We start from the raw sequence: 25,437 nt of genomic DNA on the forward strand, positions 1-25,437 counted from the left end.
CTTCTCATCCAGTTGGGTTTTCTGTTCCTATACTCTCTGGTGCCTTTTTTTCTTACCCCTTCAAGTGCTTAGGTAGGGCCCTTTTGATGTCCTTTTGGGTACAGTTTAAAAGTGTGTGTGAGAGAAAGAGTAATCAGTATTTGTTGTTTCTTTCCCCACTTCTTCTTGTCAGTAAAATAATATACATAACATTTCATTAAATTCCTGAGATGCTTAACATAATGAATATACTTCACAACTCTGCTGTAAATTACATCGTTTCCACAATTCTCTCTTGTACTTCCAGTCTCCTTCATTCCAGATTAATTGGATTAATTTGATTAACATTCACAATAATACCTACTGCTTTATTCATAACAGGGATTTTAAAATAAGTGACTTGAGATCTGAAATGCTAGTTGAAAGAAGAGAGCCCTGTGTAAATGGATTGGTGCTGTTCTATTTATATTTCACCTAATACTGTATACAGATTAATTGCACATTACACTTATTCCAGTGAAAGATGAATAAACTCAGTTTCACAACAAAGTTATCCTGTTGCCTGCCTCTTCTGACCCCTGTTACATTTGTTTGTTTAATCATATAAGCTATGTCCCTCATTCTTGTTATCCAGGCTACTGTTGGAGGGAGTGTGTACCTGGCTTTTTCTTACATTTGTTCACCCATAACACTGACTTTTCAAACTTTGTGTAGTCTTTTAGGGATCCTTGTAGCACCAACAAATGTAGTATCTGCCTCACTTGAAGATTCTGGAGGAAATGTATGTGTGCTTGACCTATATCCTGTTTAATTTGATAGTATGATTTAATTATGCTTTCTTTCAATATTTTCTGAGCAAAATCACTCCAAACAGATCCTAAAGCTACATACGGTATTATACAAATATCTGTGTTTAAGAAACCTTCCAGTTGAGATTTAGAGTGGCTTTTCATATATGAATTCAAGCTTATTCAGCTTTTTATTTGCAACTACCATAGAAACATGGTCTATAATCAAAATGGAAAGCATAATTTGTATTGCTTTCCTTTCATTTAAATCTAATAAAGATATCTGCAAATAATGCATTCTGAGATGAATTTCTCTTTCAGGGCTTGGATAGAATCCTGCAAAAGTTTAAGGCCAGTTCTTAAACAACACATTGCATCCATAAAATGATGACCTTTTCCACAATTTTGTTGAGCAGGAATGGAAAACATAAGACCCTCCTGATATTGTTGGACTCCAAATGCCATCAGCATTGGTCAGCATGGTCGGTAGTTTAGGGATGATGAAAGCTGTAGTACAACAACATCTGGATAGTCCCATGTTCCCCATTCCTACTGTTAATTCAGAACATACAAAGTTACCTGTAGTTGTTCAGTGAGATCAATATATATTCATGCTGATATGGAATGGCAAGGATGTGGAGGAGATTAGCCTTCCTGTGATTCCCTAATTAAGATAAATCACAGAGACCTTTATTAAAGAATATTGGGAATACTCTTGGACCTACCACTGCTTCTTGAGAAACAGGTTGGAGGTGTTGCCAGCAGGGTCTCCTATGATATTCTGGTCATATGGAAGTTTTACCTCCTCCCTTCCTCCCTCCCTCTTGCTATGCTGATCCATGCCACTGTAGTTTCCAAGCTTGATAGCTGTAGTGCAGTCTACATGGAGCTTCCCTTGTAGATGACATAGATTCCCTGCCTAGTGACATCAGGCAGGCACCTTATCAGTGCCTGCGAAAAATATTTCTTTTCAGGCAAGTCTATCCAGACATGTGTTTATTCTGGCTTTGAGCTTATACTTGTTTTTTTTTTAATGTTTCAAATAGCATCTTTTTACTGATAATTTTTTTTATTTTATTCTTCTTGTAAACTGCTTGAAGGTTTTCTTACAATCAAGTGGTATATAAAACTTGTGAAATATAACCAAATAAATAAGCTTCAACTATTTAGTGCAGGCCTTTTATAGTGACTGCTCCAAAACTATGGAACCTTCTCCCAGAAGATGTGAGGAAAGCTACCTTCTTGCTGTCTCTTCAAAAGGGGTGTAAGACATACATTTTTTTTTCAAAGCTTTGGACTGACATATTTTCTGTTGCTTCCAATATTAGCGTTCCTGGCCAAAGAATCTTGATCAGAATTTAGATGTTCACTTTTGGAAGCACAGTCTCTTTCAAAGATCACAATTTAAAAATAAGCCTTTTTGTCTCTGTGCTGACATGTAACCAGAATGCACTTTCACCCTCTGAGGCTTAATATATTTTACTGTTAAGAGGGGCAGCATATGGGTTTATCTGATTGATACCCAAGTCAAGAGGAGTTGAACAAGTAAGACTTTTCTCCAGGTATATCTTGAGGGGCTCGTCTGACCTCAGTGTTGGGTACACTTCGTAGAGCTTTAGTGTCTGTTTTGCATTTGGGGGGGGGTTATGTAAATACACCTTATGGATAGAGTCAAACTCTAATAATTTGAAATAAATAAAATTTTTTAAAAATTGTTCAGTAGCACCACACAAAAGCTTATACCCAGAACAAACTTAGTTGGTCTCTAAGGTGCTACTGGATAATTTTTTAATTTATTTCGACTGTGTCAGACCAACACGGCTGCCTACCTGAATCTAATAATTTCGCTACTGAAAGCCCTACTCAGAACCTCATTTGCTGGGACTTTACCAGAGGTTTAATCCATATAAATTGAAAATCTTGGTCAAAGTTTCTACCTTATAACTCCCACAGTGTTTTGCCTTTTAGTGCAAGTTATATCTCAGTCCCAACCACCTTTATTTAGAAGTAAGTTGGATGGCTTTTCTGTGAAGCTTATTTAAAAGTCAATGTGCATAGGACCTTGGTTACAAGGAGTTCTAGGTAGACTTGAACTTTCTTAGTTCTTAGCCCTCTTTTGCCGCATTGGAAGTTCTAATACTGTTAAAGCAACAGCATCTACCCTCCAATCTACCTTGGACTCCTGACTTCTGCTCTGAGCCTTCATGTGCTCAAACAGCATCTTGCAATACCTGTAACAAAATCCTCCAGAAGATTTCCGTCTCTGATCAGTTTCATGCTCATGAGTCATAAGACAATCTTTATTTTCCTCTAGGTGGCAAGAGAATCAACAGAAGCTATAAAAAAATAAGAGCACCTACATGTGGGATGGACACACACACAGAGCACTCCCCCCCAACCCTTTGGGCTGGCTCATTTAAACAGATGGCTTTGTTTTGATTTGGAATCTCCATTTTTCTTTTTTTTTCTTTTTTGTCTGACGGCCGAAGGAGACCTCCAAAGTGCTGTCTGTTCAAAAAGAAGCTATACAGTGGCTTATTCCCACACAACTCCCTGCCGGTTTTCCTTACTGCCCCCCCAATTTGAGAGAATTCCCCCCATCTTTGAGACATTCTTCACATTCTTTGCAGAGAAAAGGGGTTAAACGTCTGAATTTGGGGGTCACCATGTTATACAAATTGCAATCTAATCGTTTTTACAAGAACACACGTGTGCTAAGAAAAAGAACCCTGAACAAGAAAGACAAGGAGACAGACAGCTTGCTTTGTCCTTTCCCCCCTGAATGTTTCTTGCCATTGTCATATTGCCGTGTCTCTCTCCCTTCTTTGCCTCTGGGAGGGAGAGAGTTGGTTTGATAGTTAAATTGGCCCGTAAAGCAGAAGGGCTTGGTGCCATTTCTGTTTGTTTTCCCAAATAAAAGCCCCAGAGGGGTCTCTTTTGCACCGTTGTGGCTTTATTTGAGAAAACTGGCTTTTTCCCATAGCTAGCATGTCAGTTTATCCTCTGAACTTAACCTTACGACAACCCGGACAACAAAAAACGTCCAGGGTCTCAGAGCCAGGAAAGGTAAAGAAATTGTATCTCTTTATTGGAACCTTTAAAGTGTGTGTGGGCTAATTCAGAGTCACCAGAAGAAAAGAGGGCAAAGTTTTTTTCCAGCCTCGCTACCACTGCTATCATTGCCACCCCTGCTGAAGCGAAAGGCATGCATGCCTCCAGCTGGCACAGGGAGCATTGTAAGCAATGTGCTGTCCAGCGTTAACTTTTTAAAAAGTAGCCTTGTCCCAAGAAGCCTGTTATGGCTACACCTCCAAGTTCTTTTCACTCTGGTCCATTTGTAAATGCCCAGGAACACTTGTTGATTCTTTATTAATAAACTTTTAGCTGTGAGTTCATAAAAGCAGTAGACTGCCTACTGATTCTTCTATGCTTCTCACCGTGTATGTTTTCCATCCCTATATTATTAGTGAATCATAGGCATAAGCAACAGTGTGACTTTTAAAAAACAAATTGGAATGTATCAAAACGGAGAACTAAGGTTTTTTTGGGGGGGGGCGGCAGGAATAAGTGTTGGTGTAGTTTCCTCTGACTCACAGGTTTTTGTTAGTATTTTGAGAATCCTAGCTTCATTTTATTTAATAATTTTGGGAAACACCATATTAGAATTACCTTTGCAAATTCAATTCTGGTTAAAATTAAGCACCAAGTCTTTTCTTAGTGGTACCACAATTCTATATTGGCTCTGGAACAGTCCAGGTCCTGACTTTTGTTGGCAGACTGTTTGCAGTTGATTGAAACAAAGCATTTGGCTGTTGAGACCCAAACCCAAACATCTGCGAACAATGCCCAAATGAAACTGTGCATGAATTTTTTCATCAAATTTTGGCAACGTAGTTAAGCCTGCTTTGGGCATGTTTTTTCTACCAGTGTAGATGATCGCGCATGGATGATATACTGGGTTAAGATCATGCACATGTTTGCTTTAATAGGTGGGGAGCCCCCGGCTTGTAAGCCTTATTAGGTCTGCCAGGCCTCTGAATTTGGCCTGTGAAGGCCATTTTGGACAAATCATGCCCACCTGTTAGTCACCTGAAGTCATATGACATCAGGTGTGGAGATTTGTTGTCTAAATACTCAAAGGCTGCTTGCTCCTTGATGGTAAAAGCCAGCAGCAGAGGCTTTTCTCAGATCTTAGCACTGTGAGAACACAGGTGAGTGGCCCCACCCACCTGCCAGAAATGCAAAATGACCCATGGAAAGCATGTCAACTGTGGATCTGGGCCTTGGGCTGAAAAAGATTCCCCACTTTATTTTAATACATGTGCATGCAATGAAATAGAGGTCTGCTTGGTGATGCAGCTGTTAGACCTGAAAAGGTTAGCCACTTCTGTTTTGTCTAAACTTCTGGAAAAGAGAGAGATGAATTGAATGTGTTAACTTATTAGCATCAAAATTAGCTTCTGATACAACTAATTTGTAAATTTAAATTCATGTCAGTTCTAGTGCACTGCAGCTGTTAAAATCTCTTGCCTCTGAGAATTCATTCCTAAATTTGCTGGACCTGAAAGTGCTACAATACTTCTTATGGCCTCTGTTCTCAACCCAACTTGAATAACGGAAGACCGGGTTTGGGTAAAAAACAACAGCAACCCAGTGGAGAATTTCCAGGTCATCTGATTTTGTTCTGCCTTTTTAATCTTGGCTGTGCTGCTGATTTCCTAGTGCTAGTAGTGCGGTTAGAATACTATTTCAGGAAGGGTATTATGACAAAACAGGAGAGGTGCTGGCAAACTAAATTCTGTTCCCCCTTGCCAGATGACCTTGTGTATTCAGCATTCAAACTGTTGAGCAGGCAGCCTTCACCCTAGTAAGATGATGCTTGTGCCACTTGGAAGGGGCTTGGGTAGTAGCAAGAGATACAAGAGCCTCTTCCCAAGGGCATTGTTTAGAGTCGAAATGTCTCTTTGTATTGTTGCAAAAAGAAAAGCCTTTCCAGGATGAGGGTACAGTGAGTTGAACGTCAAGAGTCTTGGTTTCCATAAACCTAGCCAGAAGCCATTAAACCTTTCTATATGTGGAGTTGAAAGGTGATCTTTATGGAAAATGGGTGGCAGCAGAATGATTGAATTGCTCAAGCCAGGACAGACATTACTGCAGAAATAACCACTCACACAAATGGTCTCCTACTCGAGCAAGTAGTGGTATGAGTAATCCGCCCACACATGTAGTTATTTCTGTGGGTAAACCCAGCGGCAGAGCTTCATGCTCTGCCACTGGGGGCGGAGAGCAGGCGCGCTGCCCCCAGTGACGTGGCATGAGTTTTGGGGGCGCGCCACGCCATGCGCAATGACGGGGCACACGTTTTGGGGGCGGGGCGCGCCGTGCGCAGTGACGTGGCATGCATTTGGGGGCGGGGGGCGCTGTGCGCAGTGACGTGCACGTTTTGGGGGCAGGCAGCCCCTGGGATTGCGTTGCTCAGGGGCGCACTGCTCCCCCTATCTTCCTACGCCCCTCGGTAAACCAGCTACAGTGGAACATATAGTTAGGGTTTGCTCTTGCCCCAGAATACCTTGACACTATGGAAGACAACATAGTAGCCTCCAAAAATAAGATTCCAAAGCTGTCTCGTCTTTTATCTGGAGGAAATGGCAAACTGCTTCTCTCTTTCATTTGCCTCCAGTCCCACAGTCTCTGATGCAAGAATGGTCTTGCCAATTCTTATACAAAACAAGTGAACAGAATTCAACAATTATTTTGATCACTGACTGCTTTTACAATTGTTGATTGCCCCTTTCCATTCAGATTTCATTTTGTGATGACACTGGCTGAAACTGAATTCTGAACTCCTTCTGCACTCTGGATAGAACACCTCTTGCATTTTCTCTGCCTTTGTGGCTACATTTTAATGCGTGTTTTGTTTGTTTGTTGATTGCTTTTATCTGAATCAGTTTGTGTATAGGCCTACTAAACTTTTCAGACTACTCCATGCATCTGATGAAGTCTATGAAAGGTGACGACACAATATAGTTCTTACTGGGGAGAGACTCTAGTGTTTGTCGCTACAGAGTGATACGGGCACCCCTTTGGAAATCATTTTGTTCATAAATGAGAGGGCTCAGGGTCAAGTCTAAGCAGAAGAGGTTGAACAGTCCCCATCTGCCAGCACATTTTGATGTTATCCTTCCCCAGCCTGGAAGGTAGGTGAGGTGCTGATGGAGAAGTCGTGTCTCAGACACAAAAGAGAATGAGTGGGTGAGTAAGTAAATGTAGCAGTTGTAAGTGCTACAGATCTCATGTCAGGATAAAGGGTGGAGAGCTCCTGTGGATGCATCTGCAGACATTTGCACTAACATATTCTCCATACAAATGGGAATGTAGTTTATACCACCTTTAGAAGTGCTTTCAGATTGAAATGCCTCCATATCCACACACCCCCAAAGTGCCTTGCAACATGTCCTTAGCTCCCTGGGTTACAGTTTCAGACAAAAAGAGCTACGTACACGGTATTGGAAGGCTCTGTTAGTATAGTACCACTTGGGGCAGCATTTTTCATACAAACTTTGGGTTCAGCCAGCATCCCCATGTGATTCCGCAAAATGTTACAGCCTCCCATCTTAGGCATTTTGCCCTCTCATGCTGGCCAGACACCTGCAGTCCAACAGTGGGACATACTGTATATTGCAAAATTCACCAAGCTCAAGTCTTGGCACTGAAAGCTTAATGAAGTCTTTGAAATATGTTTGTGAACATTCTAGTCCCATGATGTTGAATAATTCCAAGTAATGATTAGTTAGTGCAAACTTTTCCCTTTGAATTTTGTAATAGTTTAAAAATGTTTTTATTTCACTTTCCAGGAGGGGGAGCTTGTTACAGGGCTTGCTCAGCAAAAAGGGTTGAAAACCGCTGGCTTAGGATGTGTTATGACCAACACACTGCACAAGTCAGGATTGGGCTTCTTTTAAGTTATAGATTCTTTTTAGGGGAACTGCCTGTACTTCCATCCAGATGAGGTGCTACTCATGCTGTATCAAGGGAGAAAAACTGCAAGTGCTTTCATTAGAAAGGACAGAAGCTCTGTTAAATCTTCAGCATCCCATGAGAATTTCCAAAAGTTTGCTTTAAAAAAAATGTTTTTTTTTTACTTTATAACCATGAATAGCTTAAGTGCCATGGTTTCGATTCCTGATAAATGTTCTCTGCCCAAATAATCTCTAGATTTTCTAATGTGCATAGAAGCATATCTATAGATGATGTGCTTCCAACTCTGTTCTGTATAGAGCAGATGGGCTACACTCCTTCCCTCCAAGGGTTAATGTTTTAAGAACTTGTCCAGCAATTCCCTGCCTTGAGAAACACAGTGCAATAACACAGCACCCCTGGATTCAGGTTTTGTGGGTGGGTCGGGGGGGGGGAGGGATGAGGATTAATTCCTGCACTTGATGTTAAAGCTTGCCCAAGAGGTTTGCCTTGGGGGGAGCATCGCTAGGGCCGACTGGTTGTGTTAAATGGTTGCTAAGGCCTTGGCATTACGGCCCGATGGAGTGTTCCACAGTCACGGTCACGGAGGGAATTACACAGCCACAAAGAAATTGTTATTCTCCGTAATCTGCTTTTTGGAGAATGACTGGGGGAGATGGGCTGGCCCCAGCAGGCCGCCGGTGCTGTGATCATGGAAGCGTGTTGGCTCTGGCGAGCAGGGCAAGGCTCACCTTCTGATCTGGGGGACACCAGTGCTGCTGGTGCTAATCTGCTTTCTCAGCAATTTTGCTCCTCTGACACAACGGTGTTTACTTGTTTGAACATCTCCCGGGACTCTATTTCGCCTATTGTGTGGTCTTTATCCCCCCCACCCCCGATGGGGCTTTAGCCCAGATTACAGATGGAATTAAGGCCTCTGGCTCGGGTGCCCCAGAAAGACTGATACGGGATCAAGGAGCAGAAAGTAACAAAATAACTGGGAGGAGGGGGAAGCGCTAGTTGCTTCAGGGAGTGAGGCTGCATTGTCCCACGGAGCGAGAGCCAGTGCGGCAGCCTGAAAAGCAGGCGCTCGGTGCTTTGTGACCAGTTCTGATTAGACCGTTAGGGAGGAGGAGAAGGGCTGGGAACATGTGGGTCTTTAGTGGCTGAATGGGCTTCATTGGACACTGTTGTCTGAGTGGTAGTGAGAACTGTGGCAGCCCGGCTTTCTCTTGCAAGGGAGGTGGATTAGGAGCATGTATTAATTAATCAGAGAGCCCTGTACTAGACAGACCTTGTAGCTGTAATGAAGGAAGGGAACTACTCAGCTGTCTTATTCAGCCTCTTATTCCTTGCAATCCTTTTGCCTTTCGTGCCAATTTGGTCCTTAACTGTCTCCTGTTAAAGTTGCATTCTCATTCCTTTATGAAAATGTCTCCTGAATAAGGTGGGGCATCGCAGAAGCAGCTCCTCTCCTTCCATTTTAGCCATGGGGAAGTGGCTGCAGAAAGTTCTGCAACCGGAGCCGTGTCTGTGAGACTGGGTCCCCGTGAAAGCAGCCTCAGATGGCTCTTCATTTAAAGTGAGCCTGGTTCAGATGGTGGGAATGAACACAGCCTGCCTTTCAGTATTGGTTGTGTGATATGGGGACACTTAAAAACAACAACGATATGGTCCATCCCCAGTCCTCCCCAATTTTAGCCATATCATGCTTCCCCACCTCCCCCCCCCCAAGGCTGCCATGAGAGATAAGCTGACATGAAAGATTGGGGACTGCTGTATCCTGTGTAATTTGAGCACTAGAAAAAGTCTAGATAGTTCCCTTGGGCATTGTTGTCTTGCAATGCTAAGAGTTCAGGACAGAGCAGGTTGAAATGCTTTCATGATAATGATGGAAGTGCAATGAATGCTGTCATCTCTAACACTAACATTACATGCAAGAGGCTGGCTGGAAGAAGGGAACCAATCTAGGTGAACTGAAAGAAAGGATTTACTGAAAACATAAAGCATATCTGGAGTACAGATGCAGTACAACCCATCTAGGTGTGAACAAAATAAAAAAGGAAATGAGTCTTGGAGAAATGGAGTTGCTTTTCAGTACTGCAGAGATGCTGCCTAAAAATGCAGGGAGCCAGAAAATGTTTCCCATGAGAAGAATCCTTCCTTCACTCATTCAGAGTTGGGCAGATCAGAATGGCAGCAAATATCGTTTTTGCCATATATATGCAACAAAGGGAGCCAGGGCTTCCCAGCAAGTTCCAGGGTACACATGTTTCCAAACATTGGACTTCATGCTTTACATTCTCAGGTATACAAGTAACCATTTTACATGAATGCTTTTTTTGTTGTGTGTGTGTGGGGGGGAGTAACAGGCAAAAGCTTCCTAAACAATTGAGCTGTAGAATGCAGCTCACTACTATGGTCCACAGTCTTCATGAAAACCTGCTTTCTGTTCTGAACTCTTGCGTTTACAATTGATCAGTGATCTTCCAACCATAATGTGGGATTGCACTGATTGAGTGTCTCCTTCCTTGCTGTGCTGGTATTTGTAGACAAGAGAGGATTGCTTAGGGCTATTAGCACAAAGACAAAATACATAGAACCCTTGGAGAAGCACAATTGTTTCCAGCGCATGCTGTTTTCCACTATATCAAGTAAGTGTTCCTTCAGTCTACCAGGGAGGTCTTTTGCATGAGTCTTTGTTTGTCAAGGATAGTAGTGCTCTCAACAAAGATTTATTTTCTGACACAGTTGTATGTCTTACTGTTCACAAAGTGGTTGCCCTCTCTTGCCAAGGAAGCCCCAAATTGTTATGGCTAGATATAGAAGCAGAGTGCTAAGAAAATAATATAAGTATACCAGAGGGAGAATTATACTACAGCCAAGCACATATACCTCTTCATATTTACAGAGATCTTCTAATGACCACTAATGTGGTGTCTATGGATTCCACAACAGTATATTATCTGAATTAATCACCATCTTTGCTAATATAAGGGCTGGTTACCAATGCTCTTTGCTTTACAGAAAAACATATTAGTTCTGCTTAGTGTGAGAGGTAGATTTGAGTAACGGCTTTTATACTTTCAAAGGGAAAATGGCTATTATTTATTTGTCCTGGTATGCAACCTGTGATCTTTTTCTGTTAAAAAAACCTGGAGACAAACTAACCTGCACTAGAATAATCTTTTCACGTTTTCGTTTCATTAATCTGCCCTGAAAGAAGAACTGAATCAAAACAGAAGCCTAACATATGTAATATAAAAAGATGTTCAGTACCCTAATCGGTTCTCTTTTCAGTGGACAACTAGTCACCTGCCTTGGGACAGACTTCCATCGAGGAGCTGGAGTCTTAGATGTTTTCTATGAAACACCTTCCACCTTGCTGTCTTGTGGGTATGATACCTATATCCGATACTGGGATTTACGGACGAGCACAAGGTCAGTCTTGCAGCCTACTTATCAAAGCTGGTTGGAAAAACTCTGGTTGCTAATTTCCTGGGTGTCTTGCTCTGATATACCAGGTTATCCATAAGGACTGGTGATCCAGTATGTGGGAAAGAATGCTCTAAAGCAGTGTTTCTCAACCTTTTTTGGGCCACGGCACACTTGTTCTATGAAAAAAAATCCCGCGGCACACCAACTCTGTGTCGCCCTATATTTAGTTTAGTTTGGAGGGGAGACGTAATCATTACACACACAGGTGCAAAAAGTGCATGGTGTAAAAGTTGGAGTTTAATGGCAAAAGACCGTTGAGGGGTTCCTTTGCGGGTCTGTTCTGCATTATGTCCTTGGCGGAGCCACTCGCCGCCTTCTCCCCGTGCGCGCAGCCCCAGCGGCGGAGTTTCTGCAGCGGAAGGGAACAAACGACGGACCGACCTCCGATCGGTCCCTGTCTGTGTGGGCTGGGGCTTCTTGGTGAGGCTCCCTTTTGAGGCTCCCACATGCGGCTCCGGAGCCGCGGGTTGCCGACCCCTGGGCTAGCAAGAAGAGCACCTCACCTTCTGCAGGACTCCTTGCCGAAGAGGCCGCTCACTCCCGCGCCGACCAAAAAACTCCCGGGCGCCGCCAGCAAGAGGAGCGAGAGCGAGACAAACAGCCGCGGTGGTGGCTGTTGAGAGCTGCGCTCGCCCCGCCCCCGTCGTGACCCGGCCGGCCTCCTTTCCGGCGGGTCAGCGCCCCTAATGGTGGCCGCCAGTCACGTGACAGGGCAGCAAATCGCCCTTCTCGTTGCCAGCGTCTCCCGGCACACCAACCAGCGTCCCGCGGCACAGTATTGTGCCGCGGAACAGCGGTTGAGAAACGCTGCTCTAAAGGTCTTTTGTGACGTTTTTCTCCCCAAAAGGGAATGTGTCAAGCAATGGGAAGAGCCTCATGACAGTGCCCTGTACTGCATTAGGAGCAATGGGAATCACATGATTGCAAGTGGATCTTCTTATTATGGCGTGGTCCGTCTTTGGGATAAGCGACAAACCAGGTGCTTACAGGTAAGGCATCACCATTATGTTCCCAAAAGTTGATAAAAAGGGGAACTATATCAAGTTTCCTGCACAGGGACTAAAGGTGTGGAGATGTGTGTCACTTCTGCTCATTCCTGATTGCTTTACGTAAACACTAATAGATGGGAGCTCAAATACCTACTCAGCCATGAAACTTAGTAACTTGTTCAGTGCTGGTTGGTTGGAATCCGTCTGTCTCGAGACACAGTGGAGTGTGCCTTCGGAGGTGAAGTCAAACCACTGCAGTAGCAGCACCGAAGTGACCTCCCTGGGGCACAAGCCTGCTACACACTAATTTTTGGCTGGGGGGACGGGGACGGGAATCATGTTTGTCACCTTGAGCTCCAGAAGGGTGGGATACAAATGTTCTTACAGGACCAAAACAAGCCTCCCAGCTGCTCCATATTGTCGTGATACTAGGACAGGGAATTGGGTTTATGACTTCATGAGACCAGGTACAGGTTTTAAATGTTGACTTGCTGTTTTGCGCTGATTTTTAGGCAGGAAACTGAACTGATTCATTTTTAACGTTTTAATAATTTTAAAGTTTTCCTTGTTTGAACTCTGTGTGAGCTGCCCAGGGGACTTTGTTGATTGGGCAATCAAGAAGTGTTCTAAATAAATGAATGCAAATTAAATGGGAGAGCAAGGAATTGCCAATGGGGATCTGATACAACAGCTTTGGGTTCAGTTGAACTCCAAAGATGTCAGTAGGAATATATCTGTGTAATGGCGATTTCTCAAGCTATTGCTGCCACTTTGAGCTTGTCTTGTTCAGAAAGACGATTGGCAGTGCCCTCACTGTTGCCTCACCTCAGTTCTGTTATCTTCTTGCTATGATGCAGATTTACAGGGTGCAATGGAATTTTGTGGGTGCTGGATGATTGCCAGGGCAGTCTCGAGCAGGTCGGGCGCCCTGGCGCTGAGGGGCGGAGATCGCTCTGGCACCCCCGCCCTCGCAGGGCGCAACATGGCTTCCGTGCGGCTTCGTTGCGCAGCGCCCCGCCTACCGGCCCGGCGCCACCGGCACTCTACCTAGAGCCGGCCCTGATGATTGCCATTTTATCATTGGCTCTTATTCATGAATAACAAGAATCACCTATCTAGGAGGATCTTTTTTCTTTTTTCTTTACAGAGCTTCTCCTTGTCATCACCCATCAGCAGTCCTGTGTACTGCCTACGATTCAGCACCACTCATCTCTATGCCACCCTGGCATCTGCCCTGTATGCCCTTGATTTTACTACCTCCTGATGGAGATTGGCTTGGACTGCAGATATAATACCCAGCTCAGGGAGCACAAAAAGGAAATGATTACCTTGACAGAAGAAGCAGCCTGAAACTCACACTAAGTGCTATGGGGGAACCCAAGGAAGGAATGTTCACCTGCCTTCTGGTTCAATTAAAGGCTAATGTCTCCTTCCCTCATTTTATTTTGCACATTTTGGGGTTTTGTGTTGCATTTAATTTCTATGAAGGCATTATTCAGTTGTGCATTCTCTTTTGCTATCAGCATAGATTCTGTTTGGACCTCTGAATGCTGCAAGCCAACCATTCTTCATGTTTTAGATTTAGTTTAGGAGGATGGGGCTAGCTGCTTACTTCACTGACATTCATCACTGCCACATAAATGGACACTGGGCTATAAGACCAAAGCCTTGGATTACTCTGTGCAAATTGTACCAATTTTTAACTGTCTGCATACAAGGAGTGCTGCACTAGAAAGGTGTTGTCAGGTCAATGTGCTAAATAAATTTTATAATGGGAAGAAAGAATGTGAGTTCAAAACCAGTGACTAATAGCTGTATAATTTAAATAGATTCCTAGGATCAAATGCAATGATTTGCTTACCTAAAAATAAAATTATTTCTACAGCTGTAACTTTTGAAACAATGAACTACATCAGGCACATCCAACTCCCAAGAGACTGCAGTCTACTCCCAGTATAAAATAACTGGCAGTGATCTACCTATTGCCATTGGAGTTGTTAAGCTTTTTTTGGGGGGGGGGAGGATTGATCAGAGTTGTTAAACTTTTTTTGTGGGGAGGACAGAGTTGTTGAGCTTTGGGGGATGAAAAAAAACAAACATAAAAAGGTGCATATCACACAATGCGATACAGGTAACATTAATATCGCTTTCCCGCTTCCTGCAATGCTCACTGCTGCTGCGGTGCCAACAAAGGGACCTAGTGCTGGCAGTCTGATAAGGGGACATTACTTGCCCGTGATCGACCGCAATCTACCAGGATGTTTTTCTCCGAGAACTTTGTGCAACATCCATTCCTGGTTACTTCTAAGAGTAGGACACAACAGGGGGAAAGTAACCAAGTACCCTAGCCCTTGTCAGCCACTCCCAACAAACACCTGTGTTTGTGACACATTCCTTGATCATCCTATCTCCAACCTTCCATTAAGATATACAGTCCTAACAAATTCAGTGAGTGACACTGAGAAATCAGCATTCTTAGGAGAGAACCCAAAGGTTAAAAGATCTTTAGGAATACAAAAATTTATGGGGCAGCCCCCAGCAGCAACTCATTAAGGACTGAGCATGCCTAGCCAAAGAATGCTGAATGTCCAATGAGTGGGAAATGGCTGAACAGCAGCTCCCCGGACTATAACATTTTGTTGCAAGTCCTTGTTGGTTCTATTTGCCATTAGTATAGAGTTCTATGGAAACTAGGAAATGCTGTGCTTTTAAGGTTTGTGAACTTGCAGCCTAAAGATAATATCTACCTTTTGCCTGTTGTGTGCCTGGCCTCTGTGTGTTGTTGTTTTTTAATTAAAAAAATTCTAGCCATTATTCACATATAAAATTGGGATCAGGCTGGGAGGGATATAGTTTTCATAGAAGAATGATAGAGTGGACAGATATTGTTACAAGATCAGGTTATTCTTCCACGCATACGGGATTGAGAAACCAGCATAGAAATTTGAACATTTGCTTTTATTAAAATGAAATCGATACCTTCAATAGTGGTAGAAACTGGCATAAATGATATACTGAGAGAGGTCAAAGTAATGAGAGCTCAGAATATACACATTTTAGGGCAAAGGCAGTGGGAAAAAATCCTTTATGCTTTGTTTGAAACAGGTTGGGTGTTCAGTTTGAGGGGCAACTGCGGGCAGCTGTAGAGGATGCATATACCATATTGGCCTGAATATAAGCCTCACTTTCCCCCCAAATTCTGACTGTGAAAAGGTATGCAGCCAGGAGTGCGGCAAAGCGGCACCCGCCCTGCATGTAGTGTAGTCCCCCAAGGCTGGGAAGGGAGAGAGAGAGGAAGGGAAAAGGCCACCGGCAATGCAGCATGGCTCCCCCCCCCCAGGAGCAGCGGAGGAAGGGAGCCAGGAGCCAGGAGCAGCGAGGAAGGGAGCAGCTTATATTTGGATCTTCTTTTCTTTCCCCCCTCCAATTTTAAAGGTGTGGCTTATATTCGAGCCAATATGGGAGCTTTGGCTCCCCGAGAATTGTAATTAGCACACATACAAAGACATCAACTCCAAGGAGACTGGTGCTTCTCACCTGTGCTGCACACCAGAATGCTGATGGGGAGCTCTAAAACTCTAGCAAGAAAGCTCTTCCAGGATCTACAAACTCAGGTAATTTAAGTCCTTCCCCAAAACGTTTGTCTCCAATCATCTCCTTTATTTATTAAATTAAAGTAGTAAAATATACACAATGACATTCTGCAACTGCTGGCTACTGTGTCTTGCATTCCCCATCTCCATTATTAGCTGCCTTGATCTTCTTTAGCTCCTTTTGCAGCTCCTCCTCTGCAGCCAGGATCTCTGCTGGCTTCAGGTACTGTGAAAACGAAAAATAAGCTGCATATATCTCTAGCACAAACATGGTTGCAAGCCATTGGAAATTCTCACACTTGCAAAGTCTTTGCAGTCACCCCAAAATTCAAGAACACTGAGCATAATAATTTACAGAGGAAATATAGCATAAAACACTCTCTCAAATGCATCTGGTTCAATGCATGTTATCTCATATTGGAACTTGCCCTACTTTTAATCCTGGTTAGACTACTGGACTGTACAATCTCCCCTGGCAAACTATGCACTCAACTTTGCTGGCTATTACATTCTACTTCATATATCCAAGCAGTTTTGAATATCTACACTAAACATTACAGCCATAAGAAAAAGATGGTTACTCATGGGAGAGGAGGAAATGTGTATATCCTATGGCATTCTAAACTCTGAAGCAGAAACAGAATTTGGATTTTTCCTACTAATCCTCAAGAGACATTAGCTCCTAATTTTGTAATTTTCCATTGTACTTAAGGGCCTATTTTTCTATTTGTTTCCTCAGTTTTCACAAAGGCGGTGATGCCAAAAGGAAGGCCAGGAAAAGTTCTGAGTTACTTTGACAAATTAGTCTTATAGGTACCTACCGTGATTATTAATGTGTTGTTGGCATGAGTAAAGCTCAGAGCAGTACTATCCAAGGGCAGTTGGAATCTGTCTAAGTCAGGAACGGAGAATTTCTTGTAATATCTGAAGATAAGCATGCGAGAGAATGTGAGGGTAAGACCAATTTTTGCTGATACTTTTGTCACCTGTGGAATGCTAGTTCATTAAGATGTGAGCAGGAAGGGGTACAGCTTGCAAGATTCCCATTGGCACTAACCCACAGAAAGCCCCCAGATGGAGTGTTCTGGGGCAGAAGAAGCTGGGTCAGCACCACTGGTGTTAGTTGATGGCACTGGTGCAGATATGGGTCCAACTCAACCCCAGACTACCGTGTTTCTCATATTATAAGACACGTCTTATAATTTTTTTTACTCAAGAAAATAAGCCTATGGCTTATTTTCGGGGGGTGTCTTATTTTTTTTAAAAAAATTACAGTATGGTACCTCCTCTTCCTGTCGCGGCTCGGCGCCCGGAACTGGCTGCTGCTGGGCGCGTTGTCGGCGCTTCAGCAGGGCACGCTGCTGGGTCCCGCCGGGTCGGGGCTTCACGCGGCGCGCGCTGCGGCTCTTGCTGCGTCCCGCCGCCGGGTCGGGGCTTGGAGCAGCACCAGCGCCAACCCGGCGGCGGGACCAGCAAGACCTGCAGCGCGCGCTGCTCCAAGCCCTGATGCGGCGGCGGGATGCAGCAAGGGCCGCAGCGCGCTCAAGCTCGGGGCTTTTTTCACTCGTTCCTGCTTGGCACCGAGCTCCCAGCGAGACTCACCGCCGCTGCTGCCTCCGCGCGCAGCAGTTCAAAGCTCCGGTGGGGCAGCCTCTTCGCAAAGGAGCTCCGGGAGGGACCAGTGAGTGGTAGCCGCGGCGGCCAATGAAGGCTCGGCTGGGTGTTTTTTGTTGTTGTTGCTGCGTCCCGCTGCGTCCCTCCTCTTCCTGTCGCGGCTCGGCGCCCGGAACTGGCTGCTGCTGCGCTGCTGGGCGCGTTGTTGGCGCTTCAGCAGGGCACGCTGCTGGGTCCCGCCGGGTCGGGGCTCCACGCGGCGCGCGCTGCGGCTCTTGCCAGTCCTGCCGCCGGGTCAGTGCTTGGCGCGGTGCATGCTGCTGGGCATTTTGGAGGGGCAGCAGCAGCCGGTTCCGGGCGCTGACAGGCATCTTCCTCTTCCATGGCGCCATCCAGACCTGCTCCCACCACTACGGCTTATTTTTGGGGTATGTCTTATATTTCTTCAACTCAGGAAAATCCTGCCATGGCTTATTTTGTAGGGATGACTTAAAATATGAGAAACACGGTAGCATAGTGCAGTGTTTGCCACACAGGTTTCCCTATGTGCCCTGCTTTCCATTCCTGCCAGCGTGAGTGGGTGCAGTGGTGGCTACACCGTTCTGTCCCACACCCCAGCTAAAGTTAGACTAGCTCTATTAATGAGTTTTATTTTTATTAATAAGTCAGTATGAATACAGTGGTACCTCGGTTTTCAAACTTCCGAAAAGTTCGAAAACCGAGGTGCAAAGGGCTGCCTGCAAATTCAATAAAGAAAATGGGGGGGGGGGACTCAGCGGAAGCCGTTCAATTTCCAAGATGCGTTCGAAAATGGAAGCATTTACTTCCGGGTTTTCGGCATTGGAAAACCAAAATGTTCGACTTCCGAGACATTAAAAAACCGAGGTACCACTGTAACACCAACTGACTTAAGATTTCTTAATCACGTGAATGCTGTGTTTTCCAAATATGGCTGTAGAGTGCTGGGTAAAGTGGGAGGGAACCCTAACAGTTTGAAGGGCTGTTTATTTTCAATTACCTTGAATCTGCACTGCTTCATACACCTTTGTCCTGCCAAGTATCTGGTGGATCTAAACAGTGTCTTCTACCCAACTATCACTTAACAAAACTGAATGAACATTATTCTTATCTCCCCCCTACCCCACCCTCTGCACTACTACCATTTAGCCCCTTTGTTACTCTTCCCTTGTGAAATTCCCTCCATCGCATGGACATGTTTCTGGTGCCCCAAACTGAATGGGAGAATTTATTCCCTGGTGTCAGGACCATAAGCAATCCTTCTCCATTAAGCCCGTTCTGCTTAGAGGTTGACTGCTTGAACTACTGCTGCACAAAACATGAACCCTTTATTTTCCAAGCCTTAGCGAAAATGCATACAAAGGACAACCAGCCTTGGATGCTTTGCCTGCTAGCAAGGAATGTTACCGCAGGGCTCGGAGCCTTCTGCGTAAATTTGGGAAAGGTGGCAGACATGGATAATAATAGGGGTGTCAAAGGTTAAACTGCAAAGATTAGTTGAACACAAAGACATGTTAAGGAAGTGTTAACTTCTTACTGATTGAGACAATAAAAAAGCAGGTCCCAGAAAAAGCCCAGTGTTTCAAAGAGCCTAAGGAGCCCGCACTGGGAACACTAACTTTGCCCCCCAGACTTCCCCAGGAGTGAAGTAGTGGGGAAAATAATACCTGGTATGGTCTCCAACAAAAATCTGTGAGAGATCAAAGGAAAACAGATCTGCTGCTTTGCCCCCTTCTAGTGTAATGTTAACTGCTACCTTGCCTTGCAATAATTGAATCTGCTGTGGCCAAAGAGGCTTTGCATGTTTGTTTGGAAAGTTTGCTTTAATGGATTTGTTTTACAGCAAGAGGGCTAGAGCAAATCCCACTTGAGCAGCCTTTTGCTGTGGCTAGAGGGGCCAACAATGAATGAGTTGGAGCGGGTGGCAATATTTTCTTTTTTAAGGTCCCTCGGGGCAGCTGTGTGTTCTGGCAGGGCTCCTGTGCTGTCAACAGCTGCATAGTCAATGTTCAATAGGTTTAGTTTTCTCCCTCGGTGCATCTCCCTGCATGGAGATTTCATCTGTTTAACTTCTGCCTGCCATGCAGCTGTTGGAGGCATAAATATATCCGTAACTGTAGTTTCTTTGGACTCCTAAGTGCAGGCAAGGACTTGTTTACCTAGCCACAAGAACTGACACGGTTTTTAGGAGTTTATATCTAGCCTAAACAAAAGCCTGATTTTAGTAAAAGCACTAAGAGTACAACAATTGTACAGAAGATCAAACACACAGAGCACCTCTGCTCCTCTCTAAATAATATACCACTAACAATAAGGGCAGCAAACCTAAATTCAGATTATTTTATCCTCACCACCACTATTCACCATATTAGAAGCCATCTATAGTCTCAGAAGCTTTTTGAAAAAGGACTTCACCTGCATTCTGAGTAGCAGGGGTGGAGACTGCAGCTGGGCAGGCCTTGCTGGAAAGGGTGTTCCATAAGGAAGGTGCTACAAAAGAGAGCAAGCCCTTTCCTGTAAATCTTAAATTACAGAGAGGCTTACAGGGCAGGAGACACTCCTCCTTATCTGTCACCTTTTAAGTTCAAGATGTGGATGCCAACCCAACTCTCTTGCCTTTCACAATACATGTCTTGTTTTTTGAAGAGGAGATCCTGTGGATTTGATCCTGCACAGTTAAGAACAGTTCACTCCAGGTATATCTAATATAACTAGATGTACCTCATATTTCCCTTGGTAATCTCACAGTTGCAAAAACCAAAATAATCTCCCTTCTGCACAGGCCTGCTAACCAGTAGCCCACAAGTAAAGCATGAATGAAACAGCTCTCTCCTGTTGGTATTCAGAGATGCTATGCTTTTGGACATAGAGATACCATTTAACTATCATATCTTAGCCAATTTGTCATGTTTCCTTTAAAGCCATCAAAGTCAGTGATCACCAGCCCATTCTGTTTTATGAGTTATATGTGTGAATAAGTCCCCTCTTTTGTGTGGCTTCAATCTACTGGTAATCAACTTTCTTGGTTGACCCTGAATACCTGTGTTATGAGATGCACCATGCGTTTCTGCAAAAAGTTGAGGCTAGTCAAGGGCTGCTTAAATCAAGAAGTACTTAAGCATCTCCATACCTATCAAGAGGAGGCCATTGAGCCGCAAGAACTTGATCTTGCACCTTCCAATTGCAGTCAGATAGCAAAGATGCTAAGTGGAAGGGCCTACAGGGTCAATGTAGCTTGGCCTTCATTGTGAAGTGTTTGACAAGTCTCAACCATATCCATGGCCCTTTACTGTCACTGATTAATAGTATTCTTTGCCCTCAGAAGAACTTTAACTTAAAAACATAACTGGCCAAAGAAAGCAAAGCAGCTCTTTGCCAACAGCACCACCTCTAGGCAATTTTCAGGGATTGCACAAAAAATAGGTTAGGGATCGGAAGGGAAAATCAATGTATTTCTTCCGACTTCATTAAAAATTGGGAGTGAGAAATGCATTTCATTCTGTTTGTAATGCTATTGTCAAGCAGGAAGAGGATAAGTGGTGAAACTTTGCAATAAGTTTCCTCCAGATCCTGGGCTTTATCAGAATCTGCAGCCCCTCACCCATCTTCACCCCACCTCAGGGGAACCTTGTGCTTACTGACTTCTTATTTGTTGTACGGACCACACAGCAGCGCTGATCCTTCTCCACAGAAACACGATAGACATCTTTAGGATAGGGCAAGTTCCGGATCCGCCACTGGAAGCTGTTCTTAGTGTCTTTGCGCATAAAGATAGGCTGGAGAAAAGGCATATTTCTGTTACCCTGGCGTCACTCAGATGGAATAGGTAGCAGTGGGGAGTTTTTGGCTTTGCACATTCAGGTGCTTGGTCTAGTTATGTGGACCCACATAGCAGTGCTGAGGATGTAGTCTCTTTGAGGTCACCCCCACCCCCACTTATAGTTCTTCAAACGTATCAAGAATTCTATAAGTCTATAAGTCATTTATATAATTTCCATGCAGTCAGAGGCTTATGCAGGATACACAAATGAAGCTGATGTGGAGGAATGGGGAGGAAGAAAGCTGTATTAGAAGGAAAGAAAACAGGTTAAAGCAGGCATCCCCAAACTCAGTTAATGCCTGGGTTAATGCAACAAAGGTCTCATAGATGAGGAACAATGTGGTCTCTAGTTGTGGTATCATGGGCCTGTTCCACAAGGAATAGTAATCAAGATGCTGGTGGTTAATATTGAACAACATGCTGGAGCATTGGTTACCCCATGCCGGTGGTGCGGTCATGAATCTCCTTTGGTCATTCTATTGGCAGAGTTATTTATCTTAAGGAAGGGCCATAGCATAGTGGGACAGCACATTTGCATGCAGAAAGTTTTAGGATTTGGCACCTTTGGTTAAATTATTTTAAACAGTAGCACTTGGAAACATTCCAGATTCAGTAAGCAGCTGCTGCCAGTCAGGTAATATTGGGATAGATGGACCAATAGTCTGACTTGGTGTGAGACAGCTTTATAAGTTTATACCAGCACTAATGTCATAGGCACATGTTCTCCAGTGAGTCACAAAGTAAAGTCACCTAACAGAGTACTACGTAAGGTTTCTCAACCCAGATATATCTTCAAGGAAACAGAACCCATGCATTGCTCTTTCTCTGTTCCAAAGCTAAGATGAGCTACATTATGTTACTTTGCAATGGAAGCATTACTACTCATCTTAAGAAGCCAAACTGTAGTCTCAGAATTCAGAACAGGTAACTCAGAAAAATGAGACCCGTAGCAATTTCAGAGGTGACAGTGATGTAAAAAGGAACTCGTCTTACTTACATTAGTACTGCTCTCCTTAATGAGCTCACGATCCAGAGGTCCTGGTGCGAGCAAGTTTGGCTCTCCCACCTCAACCTGCCATGCGCCACAAGCACCCAAGGCATTCTTCTCTCTCCACTTCCTCACTGCAAAGAAACAGAAAGGAAGCACCTCTTTCAATTGCTTTTTCAGGTAAACATCTGCAGTAAATTTGTATTTGAGGATGGGATTCTCTTGACACTTCAGGGAGTAACCTCAGGTGTTGCATGAATGAGAATTTTGCTATAGGAGTAAGACATGATAAACAAGAAACTGCACTAGGCAGTGGTGTAGGTTTTCGGGGGGGGGGGGGATGAAATAAGAAAATTTCCCAATGCTGAAAACCAACTGAAAGCTGATTTAACAATGGTGGGTTATTTATACTTTGTTTTAATTTATCCTCAGTTATGCCCCACATGCTGAAAGGGGCAGCACAGCCATGCACAGTTCTCCACCCATGAGATCCACATGGGTATGGGGAACCACATAACTTTATGGTGGGGCTATCATGCTCAGAGTTTCAGCTCCTATAGAAGTCTATATATGTGGCCTTGTTGTTGTTGTTGTCGTTTAGTCGTTTCCGACTCTTCGTGACCCCATGGACCATAGCACGCCAGGCACTCCTGTCTCCCACTGCCTCCCGCAGTTTGGTCAAACTCATGTTCGTAGCTTCGAGAACACTGTCCAACCATCTCGTCCTCTGTCGTCCCCTTCTCCTAGTGCCCTCAATCTTTCCCAACATCAGGGTCTTTTCCAAGGATTCTTCTCTTCTCATGAGGTGGCCAAAGTATTGGAGCCTCAGCTTCACGATCTGTCCTTCCAGTGAGCACTCAGGGCTGATTTCCTTAAGAATGGATAGATTTGATCTTCTTGCAGTCCATGGGACTCTCAAGAGTCTCCTCCAGCACCATAATTCAAAAGCACCAATTCTCCGGCGATCAGCCTTCTTTATGGTCCAGCTCTCACTTTCATGCATCACTACTGGGAAAACCATAGCTTTAACTATACGGACCTTTGTAGGCAAGGTGATGTCTCTGCTTTTTAAGATGCTGTCTATGTGGCCTTACCCAGCTCAGATGTTCACACTCAATATGCAGATGTTGGGAGATGTGTGATCATGAGGCCTCAGGGGCATGGTCTAAAGAGTCAGGCCTCCAGCTTTCATGGAAATATACTCAGAGTTTTCTGGCTCAGAAATACATGCTTAATGCATGGATTTCAAGGATGAGGCCAAAGCAACATGTAACTTCAGGGATAGGAGCAAAGGTGCAGCCCCACAGCCTTTTACTATGCATACCCCTTTCACTCAATCAACATGTGAGGAGATATCTACTGCTGTGAAATCAAATCTAACTCCTTGGAACAGTCCTTTAAAAGTTAATTATATCTATGAAACTATGCAGTCTGGCAGGTTTATCCACTCATGTTACTGCTGAATTTTATGGAATAATGCAGTTTTAGGTAAAGGTAAAGGGACCCCTGACCATTAAGTCCAGTCGTGACCGACTCTGGGGTTGCACGCTCATCTCGCATTATTGGCCGAGGGAGCCGGCGTACAGCTTCCTGGTCATGTGGCTAGCATGACAAAGCCGCTTCTGGCGAACCAGAGCAGCACACGGAAACGCCGTTTACCTTCCCGCTGTATTTATCTACTTGCTTATTTATCTACTTGCACTTTGACATGCTTTCGAACTGCTAGGTTGGCAGGAGCTGGGACCGAGCAACGGGAGCTCACCCCGTCGCAGGGATTCGAACTGCCGACCTTCTGATCAGCAAGCCCTAGGCTCTACGGTTTAACCCACACAAACAAACAAATGTCCAAGGATAAATGTATTGGGGAAATTTACTACTTGCATCACTCCTAATGTGTAACATGCAAGCTCATTGTAGAAGAGTATTCTTTCCTGTGGTGCTGTCAAGTATGATTTTGCTTCCTAACTCAAAGTACGATTCTATTCTACTTCTCCTGTGTTGGAAATAATTACCACATTGAATGGGAGGATGAAATGAATGAGTCACAAGTGGCCTATTTCGAAGTTGCGCTATAACTAAAGGCATTTTTTAGTGGGGACTTCCCTTTGCTATGATCAACATGAAACCCGGACCTGTGCTATGTGCAGCAACTGTCAAATGCAAAGCTGCTACTTCTCATCAACCTGTACTATTAATAAGCCAAGCCCCTGTTATGACCAATTTTAAACTCCTAATAAAGAAAGGAAGCTTGCTTACAAAGCAGCTGGTTTGTCTTCAGGTCATATTCCTCCGCCATCTCCTTCCCATTGTCGAACAAGTAATGGATTTTTCGCATACCTAAGGAGAGCAGAGGTGAGTGAATCCACAGAAATGATGTAGAGAAAAGTCCCACCCACTGACATACTCCCTGACCCTGTTTTCAGCTACCTCAAGACTTAGCTGGAGAAGCCAAAAGTCTCTAAACCACAGCATCTGTGGCATTCTGGCATTCACAGGCTGCCACCCTAAATCATACAGCTTGATCTTATGGGTGCCAGCAGACAGAGATTTCAATGGGACCGACCCAAGCGTAAATGACTAAGGCCCAACCCTTCACTGGGGCTGCCTCCCAGGTAAGCGCAAGCAGAGGCTGCCCCCTCAGTCGAGCCCTGGGACTGTACGTACTAAAGCAAACAAGCAGCCTTAATGCGAAGGTGACAACCCAACTCACACTCACCTGGAAACAAGCCCAAACTGAACACAGTAGGATTCACTTCTGAATAAATATGCATTGGATCGCTTCTAGAGCCCTTTACCTTGGAAGCAAGTCCCACTGGAACCAATGAGTCTTATTTCCGAGAAGACACGGGACAGTATAGTGTTGTAACCAAATTTATTGTGGCATAGGCTTTCGTGGACCGCAGCCGGCAGTCCTAAGATCTGCATTGCATACAGCCCACCGGCCCCGGGGCTCCCGCTTCCCCGCACTCGCCCCGGTCCACCCCCGTCCCTCGCCGGCGATCGTCCTCAGCCCGCCAGGATCCCGGCCTCGCCGGTCCCCGCTCCCCCCGAGCTCCCCGGAGGAGGGCCTGCCGAGGACGCCCCGCTCCTATTTACCGTCCCCGAGCAGGGCGGTCTTCCGCGCCGCGCGCAGCTGCTCCAGCCAACTCGGCCCGGCCATGATGCCGCCGGACGCATTGCCAGGGCAACCGCC

At 44.7% G+C, this 25,437-nt stretch overlaps 2 protein-coding genes across 4 annotated transcripts in view; one reads left to right on the forward strand and one right to left on the reverse strand.

The window, feature by feature from the left end:
* FBXW4 (F-box and WD repeat domain containing 4) overlaps positions 1-15,072 on the forward strand; it is a 73,868-nt gene extending 58,796 nt beyond the window's left edge. The window contains exons 7-9 of the mRNA XM_035134119.2: positions 11,025-11,165; positions 12,070-12,211; positions 13,359-15,072. Coding sequence (XP_034990010.1) covers positions 11,025-11,165; positions 12,070-12,211; positions 13,359-13,475 — 400 coding nt within the window. The 3' untranslated portion in view covers positions 13,476-15,072. The remainder of the gene's footprint in view (positions 1-11,024; positions 11,166-12,069; positions 12,212-13,358) is intronic.
* Positions 15,073-15,150: 78 nt separating this feature from the next.
* On the reverse strand, positions 15,151-25,434 carry DPCD (deleted in primary ciliary dyskinesia homolog (mouse)). Of its 3 annotated transcripts, none has more exons than XM_035134121.2 (6): positions 25,341-25,434; positions 24,501-24,581; positions 22,254-22,378; positions 21,079-21,212; positions 16,626-16,728; positions 15,151-16,030 (listed from the first exon to the last, which is right to left on the reverse strand). In XM_035134121.2, the coding sequence occupies exons 1-6, from the start codon at positions 25,402-25,404 to the stop codon at positions 15,926-15,928; spliced, it is 612 nt and encodes a 203-aa protein (XP_034990012.1). In that variant the 5' UTR covers positions 25,405-25,434; the 3' UTR covers positions 15,151-15,925. The 3 variants fall into 3 exon arrangements, with proteins under 3 accessions (XP_034990012.1, XP_034990011.2, XP_034990013.1); XM_035134120.2 differs by lacking the exon at positions 25,341-25,434 and adding an exon at positions 25,040-25,246; XM_035134122.2 differs by lacking the exon at positions 25,341-25,434 and adding an exon at positions 24,961-25,075.
* Between the last annotated feature and the right edge of the window lie 3 nt (positions 25,435-25,437).

Source organism: Zootoca vivipara, chromosome 5, assembly GCF_963506605.1.
Source record: "Zootoca vivipara chromosome 5, rZooViv1.1, whole genome shotgun sequence".
NCBI lineage: Eukaryota > Metazoa > Chordata > Lepidosauria > Squamata > Lacertidae > Zootoca > Zootoca vivipara.